The sequence below is a fragment of the Theobroma cacao genome, chromosome 4 (assembly GCF_053813885.1).
Source record: "Theobroma cacao isolate CCN51 chromosome 4, ASM5381388v1, whole genome shotgun sequence".
Classification (NCBI taxonomy): domain Eukaryota; kingdom Viridiplantae; phylum Streptophyta; class Magnoliopsida; order Malvales; family Malvaceae; genus Theobroma; species Theobroma cacao.
The window spans coordinates 31,280,782-31,300,586 of NC_142642.1; the positions used below are offsets into that span (position 1 = coordinate 31,280,782).

The 19,805-nt window shown below is 34.4% G+C and overlaps 2 protein-coding genes, 1 long non-coding RNA gene and 1 pseudogene across 5 annotated transcripts; 2 read left to right on the forward strand and 2 right to left on the reverse strand.

Annotated features, from left to right (window-relative positions):
• Positions 1 to 273: 273 nt before the first annotated feature.
• Positions 274 to 1,023, forward strand: LOC148763298 (secreted RxLR effector protein 161 pseudogene; annotated as a pseudogene).
• Positions 1,024 to 2,261: 1,238 nt separating this feature from the next.
• LOC18602142 (cinnamoyl-CoA reductase-like SNL6) lies at positions 2,262 to 5,333 on the reverse strand. The gene is made up of 5 exons (XM_018119724.2): positions 5,003 to 5,333; positions 4,182 to 4,354; positions 3,470 to 3,655; positions 3,012 to 3,165; positions 2,262 to 2,872 (listed from the first exon to the last, which is right to left on the reverse strand). Exons 1-5 carry the CDS (start codon positions 5,208 to 5,210, stop codon positions 2,559 to 2,561), a joined length of 1,035 nt encoding a protein of 344 aa, XP_017975213.2. The 5' UTR covers positions 5,211 to 5,333; the 3' UTR covers positions 2,262 to 2,558.
• Positions 5,334 to 7,618: 2,285 nt separating this feature from the next.
• PERK8 (Protein kinase superfamily protein) lies at positions 7,619 to 14,327 on the reverse strand. 2 transcript variants are annotated; one of them, XM_007033335.3, is made up of 9 exons: positions 14,157 to 14,327; positions 12,591 to 14,039; positions 10,428 to 10,835; positions 9,961 to 10,047; positions 9,651 to 9,721; positions 9,327 to 9,403; positions 8,847 to 8,994; positions 8,374 to 8,535; positions 7,619 to 8,291 (listed from the first exon to the last, which is right to left on the reverse strand). In XM_007033335.3, exons 2-9 carry the CDS (start codon positions 13,606 to 13,608, stop codon positions 8,007 to 8,009), a joined length of 2,256 nt encoding a protein of 751 aa, XP_007033397.3. In that variant the 5' UTR covers positions 13,609 to 14,039; positions 14,157 to 14,327; the 3' UTR covers positions 7,619 to 8,006. The 2 variants fall into 2 exon arrangements, with proteins under 2 accessions (XP_007033397.3, XP_007033398.3); XM_007033336.3 differs by having other exon boundaries at positions 12,591 to 14,066.
• Positions 14,328 to 15,850: 1,523 nt separating this feature from the next.
• On the forward strand, positions 15,851 to 18,541 carry LOC18602144 (uncharacterized). Of its 2 annotated transcripts, XR_001927338.2 has the most exons (3): positions 15,851 to 16,205; positions 16,541 to 16,577; positions 18,070 to 18,541. It is a non-coding gene; the product is annotated as an uncharacterized LOC18602144 (long non-coding RNA). The 2 variants fall into 2 exon arrangements; XR_016025712.1 differs by lacking the exon at positions 15,851 to 16,205 and having other exon boundaries at positions 16,212 to 16,577.
• Positions 18,542 to 19,805: the final 1,264 nt, after the last annotated feature.

Below are 19,805 nucleotides of genomic sequence, written 5' to 3' on the forward strand. Positions count from 1 at the left end.
TGGAGTTGATAAATGTGTGTACACAAAACTGTTGATAGTGGATGTGTGATTATTAGCTTATATGTTGACGATATGCTTATTTTTGGTACATGCATTGATGTGGTTAATAATACAAAATGTTTTTTGGCTTCTAAATTTAACATAAAAGATTTGGGAGAAGCCAAAGTTGTTTTGGGTATTAAAATCATAAGATGTGATAGTGGCTTAATGCTAACACAAGAGCATTATGTTGAGAGACTACTTAAAAGGTTTGAACATTTTGATGTCACACTTATGAGTACTCCTTATGATAGTAATATCCAATTAAAGAAAAATAGAGGTGATAGTGTAGCTCAGTTTGAGTATGCACAGATTATTGGGAGTTTGATGCATTTGATGAATTATACTCGACCAGATATAGCTTATGATGTATGTAGATTGAACAGATATACACAAAGTCCTAATAGAGATCATTGGATTGCCTTGAGTAGGGTGATGAAATATTTGAAAGGTATCATAAACTATGGTATTTTATATAATGGATTTTTTGCTGTATTAGAAGAATACAGTGATGCTAACTGGATCTCAGATTCAGATGAGACGAAATCTACAAGTGGTTATGTATTCACCCTTGGTGGGGGTGCTATAACTTGGAAATCAGCCAAACAAATAATAATTGCTAAATCTACAATTGAGTCAGAATTTGTAGCTTTAGAGTTGGCTGGTAATGAGGCTAAGTGGTTGAGAAACCTCTTAGCAGATATTCTATTGGGAATGAAACCAACACCTTTTGTGTCCATGCATTGTGATTGCCAAGCGACAATAGCCATTGGAAAAAATAAAACTTTCAACGGTAAATATAGACACATTCGTTTGAGACATGATGTAGTAAAGCAGCTGCTTAGAGATGAAATTATATCCATTAATTATGTGAAATCAGAGTTGAATTTGGTCGATCCTCTGACTAAGCCCCTGGGAAGAAAATTAGTTAATGCTACATCGAGGAGAATGGGACTTAAGCCAAATGAGGAAATCAACAAATAATAGTAACCCAACCTATGTGATTGGAAATCCCATGAATTAGGTTTATATGGGTAATAACAAGTTATTTGTTGATAAATTAATGCACTGTTGAAATTATTGTCCCTCTTATGGTGTGTAACTAGTGCAAAACTACAATGTAAGAGAGGTTGAGTTAAACTCTTAATACATTCCATGTTCTTTATGGGTAGTGTATTATACTGCAGTATACACTTGATGGAATCAACCTATATAAGTGTGGAGTGGGGCCGCTCCTATGAGAATTATGACAAATTCTCTAAAGCACTTATGAATAACCAGGCACGCGCATGGCCTATTTGGGCAAAATCGCGTTGAATAGCAGAAATTATGGGGGTGTAATGTGATTGATGAAAACTATATTTCATATAAAGAATTTTGGTTCATATAAGTTACAAACTTAACCAAAATTCTGTGACTTATATTTCATTCTTTCTAGGGATGGTTCATAGCTTAAAAGGCACCAGTCACGATGCATTACATTCAAATGAAATTTGACCCAGTAAAACTTCTTATAAAACCTTATGAAATATGTGGGGGATTGTTAGAAAATAATGTATTTCATAAGGTTCAAACATCTCACATTACCAAAATATATAAAAGGTGAATGCCTTATATTGGGAAACCAACTATGGGTTTGTTGCAAGCAAGGAAAATGGAGTGGGCTCACGTGCACACAAAATTAGGCCAAACCTTTAGAAACTTCAGATTCCCCCTCCCCCGTGCGCGCCAGTATACATGTGGGCTGTGCCTAAAGTCCAACTCTACTGTGCTTACCTCAATGTTTATCCTGGTTTTGCTCCAACGTGTGTTTGACTTGGTATAACTGACCAGGTTTTCCTCAACTTCTTGATCTGGTCACACCCTCACTCACAAGACACACCAAAGCTTTTCTTTTCTAAAGCTTTCTCCGTTACTTCCCTCTGCCTCTTTTCTTCTCTTAAGCTTTCTCTGCTGGGTTTTCTTCTTTTTTTCCTTTCTCTTGTTCCTGTCATCCCTTAATAGTTTATGCAAATTATAAAGAAGGATCTGTTGAATCCTGAAGGATAACCGCTACAGTCCTTTTGCACTGAGTTTTATACTCTGAAGGAGCGAAAATTATCTTTAAGGACAATGATATTACGCCTCATATCAATTACTGTTTTTACTAATTTTATAATTTTATATTTTTTTGTTTCTAATATTTTTCTAAACAGTATTGACCTGACATAGGAAGGCGGTGATACCAGGAACAGATAATTCAGATCGATTACAGCGATGCTTGGCAGCATGCTTACAATGTCATGACACGACGTTCTTCACTGTTTATTTAATAAATATTCTTCAATATTGCATTGATGATCATAGCTTTTGCCTCAAAGCATTCTAGTGACTCGTCCAAGTTCTTTTGAATGAGAGCTGGGAGAGTGGTCACGGGCTCTTTAAGTTCTCTCTCTCTCTCTCTCTCTCTCTCTCTCTCTCTCTCCAATTGAATTAGTGGTAAAAGAGAAATTCCAACAAAATGTTGCAACAATGAGGTTTCAACTTTTACAAGACAACCGTTGAGAGGCCTGAAATAAGAGGGTGGCGAGCTTTGAATTGCTAATTTTGCTTGGAATTTCTTCACCTTCATCTTCCGATAAGAGTCCATGTCTTTCTCCTGACAACAAACCCTGCATCTTCAGCCCATTTTCCAGCTCTATGGCCTCATTTAATCTTTTTACTACTCTTTCAAAGCAAAAATATCGTCCAGAAGCCCCATAATCCATGGCTTCATAAACATGGACATGTGCTTCAGCCACTTTCTTCACATCTGAAATTGCTAAGTAGCCTTGTTGTAGCATGATCTGGCCTCCTGTGTACCAAATATAGCCATGGTAACTTAATTAATACACAATAAAAATATAAACTCAAAGCAAGGCAGATGATTAAATGCGATATTTTGCACAATCTTGAGCTTTATGTAGTTGTAAATGTTCGATTAATGTATGTACCTTTAAGGTATGGTATAGAAGTTTCTTTGTGAGCAGTTGGAAATGTGGGAGCCATGAGAAGACCAGGGCATAAAGTAACAAGTTTTACTTTTAGTTCTCCTGCCTTCATCCAAGCAACTTTCTCAGCCTTGGTGTTACCCAAAGCAAGCCAGAGCTGTTAGCCAAAACAAAGAATACCGTAAGTATTTGGAGCTCAGGGCTAAATTTAGAACTGTAGGACAAGAAGCAAAATGGTAATATAAAGAGGGTGAAGGTTCCTTTAATTGTAATTCAAGGGGGGGAATTCTCCAAAAAGAGATGTTAGGAAGAAGAAAGGCAATACCAGATATAAATGTGAGATAAGATATAACCAGGAAAAAAAAGATACTGTTCCAATACATGTTTAGATAAGAGGGTTCAGGATGTAACCAGCTAAGCGTAGTTCTTGTGGTAGTCCCAATGACAGAGACATGAAGTACCTTATTTTCTCTGCAAAATTCCTCACTGCTCCAACAGCTCTCATCAATGGTCCTATCTATATTGTCGTTTCTCCAAATAGATGCTAGAAGAGAAGATGTGAAGATACACCTCTTTATATAGGCTGCCTTAGCACAAGCTTTCATGACATTCCTTGCCCCTTCAGTCTCAAGAAATGCCATTTGTTCCTGAAATCATCAAGCAAAGTTGTCAGTTGCACCAATTACCAAAAGCAGAGAAAGTCACAAAGCTACTTGCTAGAAAATCACATGCAGCAGATGTTGCTGCTCCAATCCCATTGTGAAGGAAAACCAGAATTAATCTATGCATGTGGTAAAGTCCTTTCTCGTTGTGCATTTTCAGTTAGCATTGAGGAGTCGATATGTTCTTGTCGATAATACTAATACAATGCTGCCATCTTCCTACTAGCATAACCTCTCCTGAAGATTGCTATGCCTATTAATTTGGAACACCAAGCATGGAAAGCTGATGTCACTATATCAGCCTTAACTTGCTAAGAAGAATTTCAAGGCCACTCTCAGGAATCAATATCAGAAGTCAACCACTTGTTCTTCATTTTCAGATTAAACATAATTGGACATTAGTTCTGCATAAATCAAGAAATTCTTCTTGGCAAGTTAGTGGTAAGAAGACTAGATGAACTGAAATATAGTGGTCCAGTTTTTAAGTAGTGAAAACACAAAATAAACGTACCGAATAACCAGAGATCCCATGTGGATCAATGAAGGAGGACGTATGAAAAACAGCATGGCAGCCTCTAAAAGCATCACAGAGACTTTCTGAATCTTCTATCTTTGCTACCACCACACTTTCCAATAGATTTAACTCTTCCACCCCCATCAGATCTTTCACATCTTCAAATTCCGCTGTTCAATGGAAAAACAAAGCTGGTTTGCAGAAGAACATCGTAGTTGTAACAATATTTAACTAAGAAAATAAAGATGCCATAAATTAGCTAGGGGTCCTCCAAAATATTGACATGATGTTGGTCATTGGAGTAAAGAGACGGTTTCAAGCTGAACTGGTCATTGGAGTAAAGGATGTCAGAGTTTTCTTTTCCTTTTTTTCTTCTCTTTTGTCCTCTTAAATGGCGACCAGAACATATGAAAGGAACATAATGAAGAGAAGCATTCAGAAAACCCCTACCATGGTATCTATTTTCAAAGACCAATATTAGGAAGGTACAAGGGAAAATTCTTTTGCAGGGATACAAACTGAATATTGCATTAACTTGAACCATTTATTTTGTTCTGAGCGCATATCAATCCGCTCAACAAGGGCTGGTTTCCAATGTTACAAATTCAACAGTTTCTGCAACCATGGATGTTTACTGACTGCTTCAGGAGTCAGGACTGGCGAGCCACTCTATTGACTAATAAAACCTAAACATAATTGCAATTTCGGAAACAGGGAAAAGAAGAATTGGTATAAAGAACTTATATAAAATCCATTTCCTCCTGCAACTGTGTTTTATTGCTTGCAGAAAAAAAAATTAACATACTTTGACTAATTACCTTCATGTTGAATGGTGACTCGAACAAGGTAACTACGAGCCAATAGCTCCTTCACAATGCAAGAACCTAAGTATGAGTTCCCACTAGTCACACATATCAGTTTCTTCTCTCTTGCACTCAAACTAGAACTAAAAATATTCCCGACACACTTTTGCTCCTTTCCTAAAACAGGCACCAAGAATGGTTTTGGAACCGCCACTTCTTTCATCTCTCTGTCTCTCTGTCTCTCTCTAACAAGGTCTGAACTTTATATCTGAGGGGCCTGTTGCAGGGTAGATGGAGAATATTAGATGGAAAGACACGAGGGTGGTAAGTGGAGGCTCCACTCTAGGATGACCAAAACTAATTCAAGACCAATTATCTACTTAAATCAAATACAATTTAAATAAAATAATTTGATTTAATTGATCCATTAGATCAATTGGTCTAAAATATTTGATCTAATTAATTTGTTGATTAGTTCTTGATTTTAAAATTTTAGACCAATCTATCCAAAAATCAAACTAATTTTTTATATATTTATATATATAATATTTTCTTATTTATTAAAAATAATTGATAATAAACTTTTTTTTTTATAATTAGGGGAGAGGAAATTCGAACCTTACTCTTTAAATAGAAGGATCGTATACTAACTAATGAATCAAATACTCGGAGTGCTGATAGTAAACTTAATTAATAATATATTTAAAATATATTAAAGTATTATACGTACATATATAAATCATAATCATAGTAATTTAATATTAGTTATATATATATATATTTATTTATTTATAAATCTATATTAATATAAAATTACAAGTTATATATTTTGAATGATATAAGTTATATGTTAATATTATAATATATGATAGTAAATATCCTACATATTAATATATTATAATTATTTCATCTTAATAATATTTTGTAATATAAAATGGTATGAATATATATAATTGTATAAATATATTATATATAAACATATATATAAACATTATTATAATTTATAATAAACTTTATTTATGTGATTATATTTAATAACTTTATTAGTTATCACCTTTAATTTTATAATATATTGTTTATAATTAGTTATTATTTATACAAACATTGATATAAAACATTATAATGTATAAGTTATGTCATTAATTATATATATATATATATGTTTATAAATTATAATAAAGTCATATACTATATATACATATATTTAATTTATACATAAGTATTATTATAACTTATAATAGACTTTATTTATATGATTATATAAAACATTTTAACTTATAATTTGTATCATTAATTATATATATATATATAATAATATAATATTATATATATATATATATTTAATTTATACATAAGCATTACTATAACTTATAATAAACTTTATTTATATGATTACGCTCAATAAGTTTATTAGCTCTCACCTTAGATTTTATAACATATTATTTATAATTAGTTATTATTTATACAAACTTTGATATAAAACATTATAACATATAAGTTATATAATTAATTATATATATAATTATGGATGAAGTTTATTAATTTTAATATTATAATTTATAAAAAAAATGATAAAATTTTAACCCATTGATTCAAAATCGGACTAACCAAATTAATTCTATACTTGATCAATTTGATCTTTCATTAAATTTGATCAATTTTAATAAATTTTTTATAAATAATTGATCTATTTGATCCTTAACTATAATAAACCAAATCACTCAATTTACCTATTTACTCACCCTTACTCTACACAGTAAAGACACATACATCATTTTCATCTTTCGCAAATTGTATAGTTCATTGATGTGACACTTGGCCCCATGCAAGTCGGCCTACGAATTAATTCCCAAGCTAATTCACATGCTGTCGTAGGACAAGATATCTAGAATGTAATGATAGACCTTGTGCAGGACTCCAGCGACAAGGTTTTTATTCCACCGAGTTGTTGACAGATAAGAGATAATTGATGAGATTAGAGAATAATGAGGTTGATTTAAATATCAAGATAAGGTTTTAACAGGTTAACTTGTGGCTGCCATGCACTTAGTCAAGTCGTAGGCTCGCAACCAATAGATCAACACTGTCAACCGTAGGCTGGCAGGGCTACATAAATCAGATAACAATCAAGCGCACATCTAAAATCAGGGGCAGGTCGCCATCTGGGTTTTAATCTAAGAACCAATTTAGGAACAGGTCACCATCTGGGCTGTTTTCTCCTTTTTGCTTCTTAAACCAACTCCTATGAGCGAGAATAAAGACCTCCGGCTACAAGCTTGGCGACTGTTGCTACTGTTGCAGCCCAACAAGTCCAATCCCAGATAGGCATGGCTAGACAGAAGTTGTTTTCCCATGACCTAAAAGGCATGGCTTTTCAAAAGATGGGATGAACGCATCTAAATTCATGGACAATCAGTTTCTTATCACGGTTCTTGTCTACAATAATTTGATGAGTGGGAATCTAAATGTTCAGTTCTCATCACCTATTACAATCCTATATATAGTGGGGCAGTAAGATTTGCTGGGAATTAGGATTAAAAGGTAGTAATAACTTACATATTAAACAAAGCCTTTTACAGTTTTTCTTTTCATTTCTCCATGTGCAGAACAAAATTCATGAATCATGAGTAATAAATGAGAAAAAGAAACTTACATTGAATTAATAAATATCAATACAAAGAAAGGATGTATGAATGAATCTAAATCATAGAAAATACAAGCACAGGCATTCTTACAAGAAAATCAGGTAACCTTCTTTTCTTTTCTTTTCTTTTTTTTTTTCAAAAATCACGTGAGCTAGTAGTAAAAAAAGGGTTAAAAGGAACAAAATGCACAATCTTACACATCAAGTGAGCAGCAAGACCATTCCATGATCTCGGTCTTAAATCTCATCCAAAATTGAGAGGAACAGGCATCCCCTTTACACTTTGATGCAGTTACACTCTTGAGTCATAGGGTTCAATTTGCTTATAATTGTAAGCATTGAACTCATCCGTTTTGCTTTACATCCAAGATACGTTTAAGGCATTAGCGTGCTACGCTCCCTGTGCTCTCGACTCCAGCTACTCTGATTCCCATGATCTCGACTCCTCCAGCTACCCTGACTACCATCTTCTTGACTTCTCCAACTGCTCTGGCTGTGATTAAAGAAACTAGAGCTATATTCTTGACTGCCAAATGCTAACCTCTGAAACATTCTAATTTGTGCAGATTGTTGTGCTGAATCAAAAACTTCACTTTGGCCAGGTTTCATTCCATTTGTGAGATCTGATGACTCATCCAATGAGTCTAGAGCTCTCACCACCTAAGATTTGAATGTCAAAAAATCCATGTGTAAGCCAAACATGTTAGTATAGAAATTTACAAATTACTCAAAACATATTTACCTGACTCATTCTTGGCCTTTTAGCTGCTGAATGTCGCACACAAGCCGCAGCTGCCTCAATCATTCGAAACATTTCATGAGCCACATAGTTTTTTTCCAGCCTTGGATCCACCAATTCTTCAAATTCTTGATGTTCAATTGCTTCAGCAAGCAATGGCCGAGCCTGAGTAACAAGTTTGAATCATATTAAACTGTTGGGTATTGGAACCTTGCCACAGGTTCCATTACATAAGATATGAATGGTTGACATTGTAACAATTTGGTTTAGTATATTTTGGAATTCTTTGTGCAACACTGCAATGGATTTGGGTTTTTTGAGTTTTATTCAGAAGAAAATCAAAATTCTTAAAGATTTGACCAGTATAAGATTTTAAACTTAAGGCAACGCCAAATCTTATGAAGAAGTCAGACCAAAAGGCATGTTAAAGCAAGCACAAATTGTTGACAACACAAGACATAGCTGCATAACCTTACCCATTCAACCAGGCTCTCATCACCTAGGGGCTGAGAATCATCAACAGGCTTGCGCCCAGTAATTAACTCCAAGAGCACAACACCAAAGGAATAAACATCAGATTTTTCAGTTAACTTGCCACTTGTTGCATACTCTGGAGCCATATATCTATAAAAGAACAATTTCATTTATCAGAATACCTGAATATGATATTTGATTATCACACATACATGTTTGCAGACCAAATAAAAGGGAAAAAAATGCAGTACACATCTAAAAATTATAGGATATAAAAAGCCTTTAAACCTCAACTATGTGCTTTTAATAGATCAAAGCAATAATAGGCATATATAATATAGACCTCAACTGCTAGCTTACAACAAAGAGTACAAAATCTTTTATTATGCTTATGCACCAAAGAAGAAACAGAATTATGCATAAGCACATGAAAGCTTAATTCTACTAGATATATCACAAACCAGCATATCAAGTTATCTTACCCAAAAGTTCCCATCACACGTGTGGTTACATGGGTATTTGAATCCAAAGCTAACTTTGCAAGCCCAAAATCCGAAACCTGTAAGCAGCAACATGAATTGTTAGACAGAAAGTTAGAGCGGCGAAAGGGAAATTAAAATAAAAAATATATATAGTTAGTAAAATTATAATGGTAAGAAATGTTAATAATTCTACAAATTACAGCAGAAATTCTAATAGTTCACAAAAGATGATAAGACATTCATAAGCATTGTCAAAGTACCCCAAAGCAATTCAAGATCAATATAACAGTGTACACTAATGTTTAGACTGTAGAAATGGCATACCCGAGCCTCAAAATTGCTGTCAAGAAGAATGTTTGATGACTTGATATCCCTGTGAATGATGCGAGGATGGCCTGATCGAAGCAAAATATTTATAAAAAATGTTGCATTAGAAGTTAGAATGGAAACTAAGTGAGGATTAGGAGAGGTATGATTTCAAGTATATGTTACTTTATATAGCATAGCAAACTTAGGTGTTGTTTAAACTCTATTTTGTTGTCCTTATTCAGATAATTTAAGGGTTTGCACCATGCAGCATATGCCGAATTCTCAAAGTGAAAAAAAAATAATGAAAAGAGAACAAATAGATTACAGTCTTCATGGAGGTAAGCTATCCCACGAGCTGCACCTGCAGCAACCTTGACTCGGACAGCCCAATCCATTACTGGCCTGCCTCTACCTGCAAAATTCCATAAAAGTGCATAAAATTAAAACAAATCGATTACAGCCTTCATGTTTCTGTTATCCCTCATCTTCTATTCAAGGTATAGGTGGATACTCATGCGTATGTGATGTGACTTGGGAGAGGACAAGGGAACTTCCCAACTGAAGTACAGATGGTCAAGCCGTGTGGGTCCAAACAAGTTAATGGACAGGAATCCTCTTAGAAAGTAGGTAAAAATATCCATCATGTCAGTTGATTTTGTACCATACATATACCTCATGTGCAACCTACTAAAATTATATCTGACTTCATCATAAACAGAGAATGCTTCTAGAGGACAGAAGTACTTAAAGAGTTTAAGATCATTCCTCCTTTGAAGTCAGAACATGTCTTACCATGGAGATGGTAATGAAGGGTGTTGTTTGGGACATAATCATAGACAAGCAGTCTTTGATGGTCTGATATACAGTACCCCACCAGTGAAACCAAATGGCGATGATGTACTCGGCTAATAATCTCAACTTCTGCTCTGAACTCCCGCTCCCCCTGCCCACCACCAATCTTTAGCTGCTTTACAGCTACTTCTCTACCATCTGTGAGGATACCTTTGTATACACAACCAAATCCACCTTCACCCAATAGATTATGTTCTGAAAACCCATCTGTTGCCCGGACTAGTTCTTCATATGTGAACCATGACCTGGAATTATTGACCCCACCAGGCTCTGACGGTGAATAAAAACCACTGTTAGAACCACTTCCCATTAGTTGATGTGGAGATTGAGGCCTTAAAAATACTGAATCTGCAGAGCAATGCAAGTTCAGATATTACTATACAGCATTTATTGAAGTAATATTCAGTTATAGCCACAAAAATTAAAAGAAGGAATCGAAATGCTCAAGTATTATATGACTTCAGAATCCCCTAGCAAATTAACCTGAAATATAATTTTAGCCTTTATTAACTCCAAATCCTTGGCGAGCCCAATTGAATATGAAAAAATACTAATTAAATCTACAGTATAAACAAGATCTACAACACTTATTCGGGTCATTAACAAGATCTATAACGAAGAACTTTGTGGATTAATATAAACAAGATCTACAACACTTATTCAGGTCATTTACAAGATCTACAAAGAACTTTGTGGATTAAAAATGATACCTGCGAAAGGACTTGTGCACACATCCACATTTATATCTTTCTATAGCTCTATTGACTCTTTAGGTTTCTCAGTTTTCCCATATAAGAAAACAGAACCAATCCTTCTGCCTTTTACATTAGAAACAACTAGAAAAATAATGATGGGGGCTTAGGGTGGGTTTCAAATTTTTCCTTTTAGTTGCTGAGATATGTAGAAAACGTAGTTGAAACCCTACTAATAATCTCTGTTTTGATATTAGATTCTCAATGTCACTCATTCTAAGATGTTTAGTAAGGAAGGTTTAGATTGTTTTTGCGCATGACGTGAGATTGAATCTCACATGATTTTAAGATTCGAAAACATTATAGTGCTTCTCTTTGAAAAAATTAAATGTTATAGTGCTTCTGCAAAAACTTAATAAACCAATATCTGTTTTTCTTGAAAATGGTACAAAAGTCACCTTAATTATTGCAGTTTTATAAAATTCTAATTAAATTAATTGTTTCTTAGCTTTACAGATACTATATTGGCTAGACATGATGACTATTTATGATAAAAATAATTATTTATGTCATTCTATATATTTTCAAATAATATTATTAACAATCATTAGACACGCCTGTGAATAAGATCCCCTCTACCAAACTCCTTTAACTTAATTCTCAAACCATTTGGAATTCTATCAATGAACCACAGTCTATGCTGTCACTAAAGATATGACAGCTGCAATAAAAGGTAGAAAGCATTGAAGCTATAACATTGAGAAATTGTAGAAAAACAGTAAAGAAAGGATAGGTCCTAGGGGTTTGAGAATCAGAGCATCAAGCTGATGCAAAAATCTAGAATAGTTTTCTCAATTGGATTTTGTGGAACAAATAGCCATCTGGAGTTGGAGAAAAAAGGATAAAAAATAAAACAATGATAATATTGGATATAATATCATTTAATAAGAATGAAAGATCTTAAAATTTCCCTTTAAGTGATAATCTAGGATAAAAAATGCCACTTAACAAGCGTCAAAGGTCTTTAAATTTCCCTTGTCAATAAAATAGAATGTTTAAATGTAATATGCACATTGCAACCAAATGTGGATCCCATTGGATGACAATTATAAACTTTTCTCATATTATTCTTCTTATAAGTTCATACTGTTATATATATTACTCAAAAAGGTTTCTATTCAACCAAAATCTTTTAGCTTACTATCAGGGGAAATTTCAATACAGATGAAAACTTTTGGAGTTTGTAACCAGAAAATGGAATCAAACAAAAAGAATAAGTATTTTTGAAGATTTCATAACTAATCCTGAAAAGACTGAAATAAAGATAGTCGTCACATCAAATTCAGAGCATCCACAACCAACAGAAAAACATAAAAATCTGCTTAGGGTAAGAAATGTTACAATCGTTTACCTGAATTTTGAGAGGAGGCAAATGGAGAAGGCATAGTGTACCCAATTTTTGGTCCAGCCCTCTTCCTTTTTCGTTTCAGTGCAAACCACACAGCCATCACAAGAAGACTGAGCACGATAAACCCAACAACAGCACCGATTGCCACAGCACCTCCAGTTCCTAAAACATTTTTACCAGAGGATGTTGCATTTGCAGATGCACTTTTACCATTAGTTGACTCGGCAGTTGGTTTTTCAGTTGGAATTGAGGGCAAAGGTGATAATGAACTAGGACTTCCAGTTGTTGACGGAGTACTTGGAGTTGCCGGGGGTGAAATTGTAGGTGGTGAGGAAGTTGAGGGAACTGAAGGAGGTGGTGATGCCAATTTAGGCGTTGAGGGAGAAGTTGTGGAAGGAGGAGGAGCAGACTTAGACCTAGATGGTGGAGGTGTAAGCGTAGGAGGTGAGGAAGAGCTTTCAGGTGGTGGTGTTGCTCGGGGTGAAGGTGGAGACTTCGAGGAAGGCGGTGTTGCTACATTAGCTGGAGGAGGTGCAGAATGTGAATTGACCTGAGGTGGAGGTGAAGTTGCGACCGGAGGTGCTGTTGCAGCTTGTGGAGGAGGAGAACCACCTGATGGTGGTGGTGGAGATAAAACTGGAGAGGGTGGAGGGGCAGCAGGAGATGAAGGTGGAGGTGATGTTGGCACTGACGGAGGTGGAGAAGCTGGAGGGGATGGCGGAGGAGAAGCTGGGGTTAATGGTGGAGGTGACGCTGGTGGTGTTGTCAATGCCGGTGGTGGTGACAAAGAAGGTGATGGAGGAGGGGCAGCAGGGACAGCTGGAGGAGGGGATTGAGGAGGTGGAGCTGAAGAATTTGATGGTGCTGATGATGATGGTGGATCAATAGTTTGATTTGGACGAGACGATGTGGGAGATGGCGAAGTGGTTGAGGAATTAGAGGAGGAAGAGGTAGGAGGTGCTGGTGGTGGTGAGACATCACCAGAAGTTGGTGGAATGACAGAAGGTAAAACTGAAGTCATATTTCTCCAAATGATCAACACTACTATATTCCTACAGTCTCATGTCCAATTTGGAAAATTCTAAGTAAACAAATGTCCAGTTGTTCCCACGCAACATAAAACTATCTATACATCGTTTCCACAGCACAAAATGCCGAAATTCAAACCTTCAAACGTGTATCACAGCTCCTTCACTAAAGTACAAAGAGAATTCCAAAGTATTGACAACAGCAAGCCCCAGAAACCAATTGAAAATGTTCCAAAAATTCAGGCATGAAAACCAATCAACTAAATTTCCTTCCTGGTATCACCAAGATTCTACAGTCCAACAACCTCTAAAAATCCAACCTTTACATGAAATGAGGTAAACCCAGTTCTTGAAATTCTCCAAAAAGCAAAACCCAGATCACTAAACTGAACAATTTCAGATCACAAGACTGAGTTCCAACTTCCTAGCAACATCCAGAATGACAAAACAACTGTTGATAAGCAAAATGCAGCATTATCTAGATGATCAAAACTTGGAAACAGAACAAACCAATAAGCTGAAAACTGAAAGAAATGCTTACCTATCCCTCCAGAAACAGAAGAAAATCGGAATCCTGAAAAGCCACTGAGAGAGGGTGGTGTTGATATTTTGCAAGTAAAAATGAAAAAGGGGAAAGCTTTCTTTCTTTTCTTTTGAGGAAATTGGTAGAGAGAGAGAGCGTGCCCACAAATGGTGCAAAGGAACGTGGGGGCAACTTGGGGCATATAGTCAATCAGTCATCTCATCACATGTAGGAACCAACATGCATTGTCACTTTCTTAGCTGTTTTCTAAAAAATAAAAAAAAGTTTTTTTATTTTTCCCCTTTCTTGGTTTAAATTGTAGTAGCAATAGACAACATTAAACAAAGATAGCAAGTTAAACTACTTTCTCTTTTGCATTCTAAGCAAATTTTGAGGTTTAAACCTTGTTTAATTGCCTGGAAAACTAAGTTCAATGAACAAGTTTAAGAAAAGTGAGCACTTTTGAAGTCTTAATCCTCGATATTCTTAATAAAACTTAACGATTATTAAGTCAAACTCAAATTTTTTTCAAGTGTTAATTAAATAAGAAAGACACCAAAAATTATCGAGATATTGTTAAAAAATTCTATTCGAGCTAAGTAGTATAATGGTAAGCATATATCCCATCAAAGTGGTTAGTATGAGATTCTTTCCCATGAAAAGTTAGTTTGAAATTCAAATATTAAAAAAAAAACAAAAAGATGAGATAAATTAAGGTTCTATTGGCTATAACAAAAGGGTTCAACCAACATAACAAGATGGTGCTGAGTTTGAAAGAAATTATGATAAACATCTTACCATATGCACCAATTAAGTTCATACATTTTTAAAGTTCTATTATAACCTTTAGATTGCAATTTTCCTTGTTTTGTGCATTGAATGCAACCAAAATAATTAAACATAGTATCAATTGTCTGTTGAACAGTCAAATTATTGAATCATCATTAAAAGTTTTGAAACATTCATGTATAAAATCATTCAATACTATTAGAATTTTTATTTATAAATTAAATAAATTTTATTAATACTTTATAATAAAAATTCATTTTAATGAAAATTATTTGATGCAGTTTGAATTCTCATATATTTATAAATGAGATTAAAATAAAAATATATAACAAAATAATTTAAATAAACAAAGTTATCTTTTTTTGTTAATTAATTTTTTTTCAAAATCGATACTGTATTTATAAATTTATAACTTCTTACAATCATGCTAGTTATAAATAACTAAGAAATATTGAGAAAATAAAGAAAGAATTCTAAAACTAAAAGGAAAATATAAAGTGTAAATAACAAGATTATCCTTGGAAAAGTGAATCTTTATTATCCTCTGGTAATAATGGAGAGAAGATAGGATATGATTTAGCTGGAAAATATTTTTTTTTAAAAAGGAAAAGAAAGGAGAAGCCAAGAACAAACTTCAAAGCCGTGTTGGGGATTTATATCCCCAAAATAATAAGTCAGCGCTGAGAAAAATAAAATAATATTTGAGATCGCATTCTCACTTCTTCAACGGCCATGTTGTTTGGGTGTGTGCTGTGCTTTTGGTTAAGTAAACGATAATAAAAAATGGAAAATCATAATAATAATTATAAAAAAATTTAGGGCCGATCCTTTGATCATGGCTACGTCGTTTTATTTTTTTTATGATTTTCTTTATGGAGCGTGAGGTGGACCTTCAGTGCGTAAAGCCTTTTGATTTGAGATTTGTTGAGCTAATGATGGAACAAGGCTTTCTTGTAACTTCGACTTCAAGCCAAGGAAACCTTCCTCTCCTTTTCCTTTTCTTAAAAAATATATAAATAATATTTTCCCTCTGACAAGAAGCTTTCAGTTGATTTCAGTTTGTTGGGGGTAGCTCTATAGGTCCTATCCACTGAAAATGGGTTCTCCCAAGGAACCTAAAACAATGGGCTACTATTCCTAATCGGGTTATACCCGAACCTTTTCAACCCAATGGGTCCATCTATTCAAGAGTCGGGACCCTCCCCTTTCCCTCCCTTTCACTCTTCCTTCCCATTTGTGTCTCAGAGCCACGAGCCTCAACTCTTCACTCGCGTGTTGGTACGCGCTCTTCCCTTCCCTTGCTTACCCTTACCTCTGTCTTACTTTTGTTCGATTTTACACTCTTTTTCCATCTTCTATTCTTCTTCTGCTCTTTTCCATTATAAATTTTGTTACAAATTTTTGTGATATACCGTGTTTGTTTCCTGAGAAAATGACTTAGATAGTTCAACTAAAGTTGGAGTAATGGAATTGGGCTCTTAATTTTGTTCATGAAACACGACCAACAGCAAAAGAAAAAAAAGTTTCTTTTTTCTCTTTTCTCCCCCCTCGCCTTTTCACCATTTTCTAAAGCATTTGAAACTAAGTTCAAGTTATGATTCTTTGATTGGTAGCTGCAGTGGCAATGAGTAAGCAAATATTAAGAATCAGGTAAGTTTCTTTTAACTTGGTCGACTTTTAGGCTTATTTTCTTTTCATTTCATATGTATTGGTTATAGGGCAGTTTGTTTTCCAAGAAAATGACATAGAATGATGGGTTTAACAAAAGCAGAGTCGGGTGTTTAATTTTTTTCATTAAACATCAATTATACAAAAAAAAAAACTGTTTTCTTTTTTCCTATTTCCCCTCTATTTTTAGGATCCAAGCGCTAGGTCTTGTTGCAACTGTGTTCAGTTTTGTTGTTGTTTTAGGTATGTCATAAATGGAGTACAATAGCAACATGATTCATGTAGCTGACCTCATATAGTGGGACTTGCTTAAGAATAAGAAAGAGGAAGCTCATATAAATATCCTGGAATAAGGCTTGTTCCTATTCATGGGAATTTCTTAAATATTCCATTCATAAAACAGAAAGCTCTGAGCAATTGCAATTTTTTTTCTTGATACAGACATGCAGTTATATTTCATCTTCTAGCTTGAATGTTTGTCGTTATTGTTTTTGTTCTTTTTTCTGTAAGGTCATTTTCCTTTATTCGCCCTTGTTTTTAGCTTGGCAGTTGTGATGGCCATTAGTACTTTTTGAAAACATAGAACTTGCTGTGACTTTTGTGCATATTGATTATTATTTTGTGCTGAACTGCCTTCAGTTCAGATGATAATAACTGTGTAACTAGTTTATATTTTATATTTGGAAACCTGGGTGATTGGTGGTTTGCTGCTGGCTCATGATTTTGAAGTATATTTGTTTGGGCTAGACAAAGTAAAATTTTTTGTTGTGATGATTCCGATTTTGATGATGGATGTATGCTTATTGTCAAATATTTTTTATTTTGTAGAACTTTCGTATAGGTCAGGAAAGTTTTATTGGATTTAGCATACATTAGATGGTTTTTCTTTGTCGATCAAAATACTTAAATGCATAGGTGCACATTACATTAAACACTTAAAGGTTAAAAATGCATGCTGTGAACTTCGTGTTGTAGAGCACAATGGTTCATCTATTAGATTAGATCCTATTTAAAAATAAGTCTGGCTTCCATAAGTTTTGCATGATTGACCTACAGGTCAAAAAGGCTCTCATAAGTACTTATAATAGCAGTAAAAGTCTCCAGAAATGGTTTCAGCACTGTAAAGTTAAGTGTTTAGCATGATGACGGTAAAACTACTCTCAATGAGTTAAGGGTTGCAATTGTACAAGTATATTTCTTTAAAATTTAAACCTGTTTTGCTTTTCTAAGAAGTATGGGTAGGGGCAATGCTTGTCAATGGTTATATGCTAGTAGTAACTTGTCCAGTGTTGCTCTATATCAATTGAAAGATTTGAAACATGTGCTAGTTGTCAATTACTGGTATCTGAATTGTTCTATATGAATGCTCCTACTTTCATAGCACAGTTATATTCTAGTCTACTTATGAAATATAGATACTGCTATTTTATCTTGCAATGGTTAAATCCTAATTCTCTCTTGCACTCTCTCATAGATTAATTTGTGCTGTATAAACCACTGAGAAGAATGTGTAGTGGTAATCAGGCTCAGGATGACCTGTTGGGAAGCAAGGCTTTGGACCAAAACTCTGAAGCCTTCACAAGGAGGATAGTTGCTCTTCTAGTTGAGATTGAAGAGTGCATGCATGAGCTGGAAGAAGCGCTTGCTGGCCTTGAAGAAGTTATTGCACTAATTAACAAGATTAACTGTTTCTTTGGTGCAATTCTGGTAGTTTTATGTCTGTTTAAATTGCTTAAATCTGTGGAGTTACTCTGAGCATACCCAACTATAGGGTTTGTGGTCTGCTTATGAATGTCACCTAGTTTGTTCTTATGTTTACAGGTATAGCTTACTGACCATTTGTGGTCTTCTTTTGCCTATGTTTGTAAATATAGCTGACTGACCATTTCTGGTTTTGTTTTACCTATGAGGGTATGAATAATGTATAGTGTTTTTCTTTTTTTGCTTCTTTTGTGGCTTCCATATCTTCACTTTGTTTCCATTTAAAAAAAAAAAAATGAGGTGCTGCTTCTTGTCATTTTATTTTCTCAACTTATGGATTCAAGTAGCGGCAAATGGGTTCGGAAGGTAGAAGAGATTGGAAATTGTAAGCAGACCTCTTTATGTACAAATTGCAACCTGCTTACTGAGAAAACACCATAGATTGTTTATCCTATCAGGAATTGCCCCTAAATAACAAATGCTGTGTGCTCTCACAGTGGCTCAAGCCGTTCTCCACTATCATAAGTAAAAACATATGAATGCTCTCCCTCTCTCTCTCTTATTATCATTTGTGCTTGGTTTTGGTTAATAATTAGTAAAAATATTACTAATTGGAAAGGGATTTATTGTTCATTTAACTTGGAAGCTTACAACTTGGCATAGGACTAAGACAAACACTTTTGCCAGCAATGCTTGACTAATCACAAAAAGACAAATAATAATAATAATAATAACAAACGAAATATTCTGTTAACATAAATGGTAAATTTTCATTAATTTCATTATTTTATCTGAAAATAAAAAAATATAAAGTACAACAGCAAAATCTATAAAATTAAAATACAATGCCAATAATATAAGATTACTTTCTTTATAATTGATATTTGTGAAAGAGATCAACAAGAAGGTGCATGTAAATTCTTAGCAGTTGGCTTTGTGATCTTGAGGGGTGTTGTATCTTGGATTTGCTACTGTGTTTAAACGTGTTAATTGCAAAATGGCTATCATTGATACATATTTTTGTTTACAAGCCAGTGCCCATGCTTTACAACATGATCTCTCTGATGATTGGTTGCCACTTAGTTCATGGCAGATTTACTTGAAAGTTGGCCTAATATAGCAGCCCTCGTCTCTGCTATGGTATGAAATGAGATATAACTACTGTTTAAACATTTCTTTTCGGCAAGTGATTTCAGCCTAACGGTTACCTTCTCCTCTTTTTCTGTTGGGTTCAGCCTCTGATACTTTTTCTTAAAAAAATCTAATCCAGTGCCTGCCTAAAAAAGCTCCTTCTTGTCTGTTGTTTCGCCTCAAGGTAGTTAAATACAGATGACTGCAATGAAAAAGAAACAACAGAGGATCAACAAAGAATTGCTAGAGTTTCCGAGGGGATCAAACAAATTGCAAAGTTGAGTTTTCTTAGGTCCTTTATACTTTTCTATTTTGATAAGTTCCTCTGTCTTTCTATTATATTGGTAATGACTCTTGTTCCAGCATATATTCTGGTTT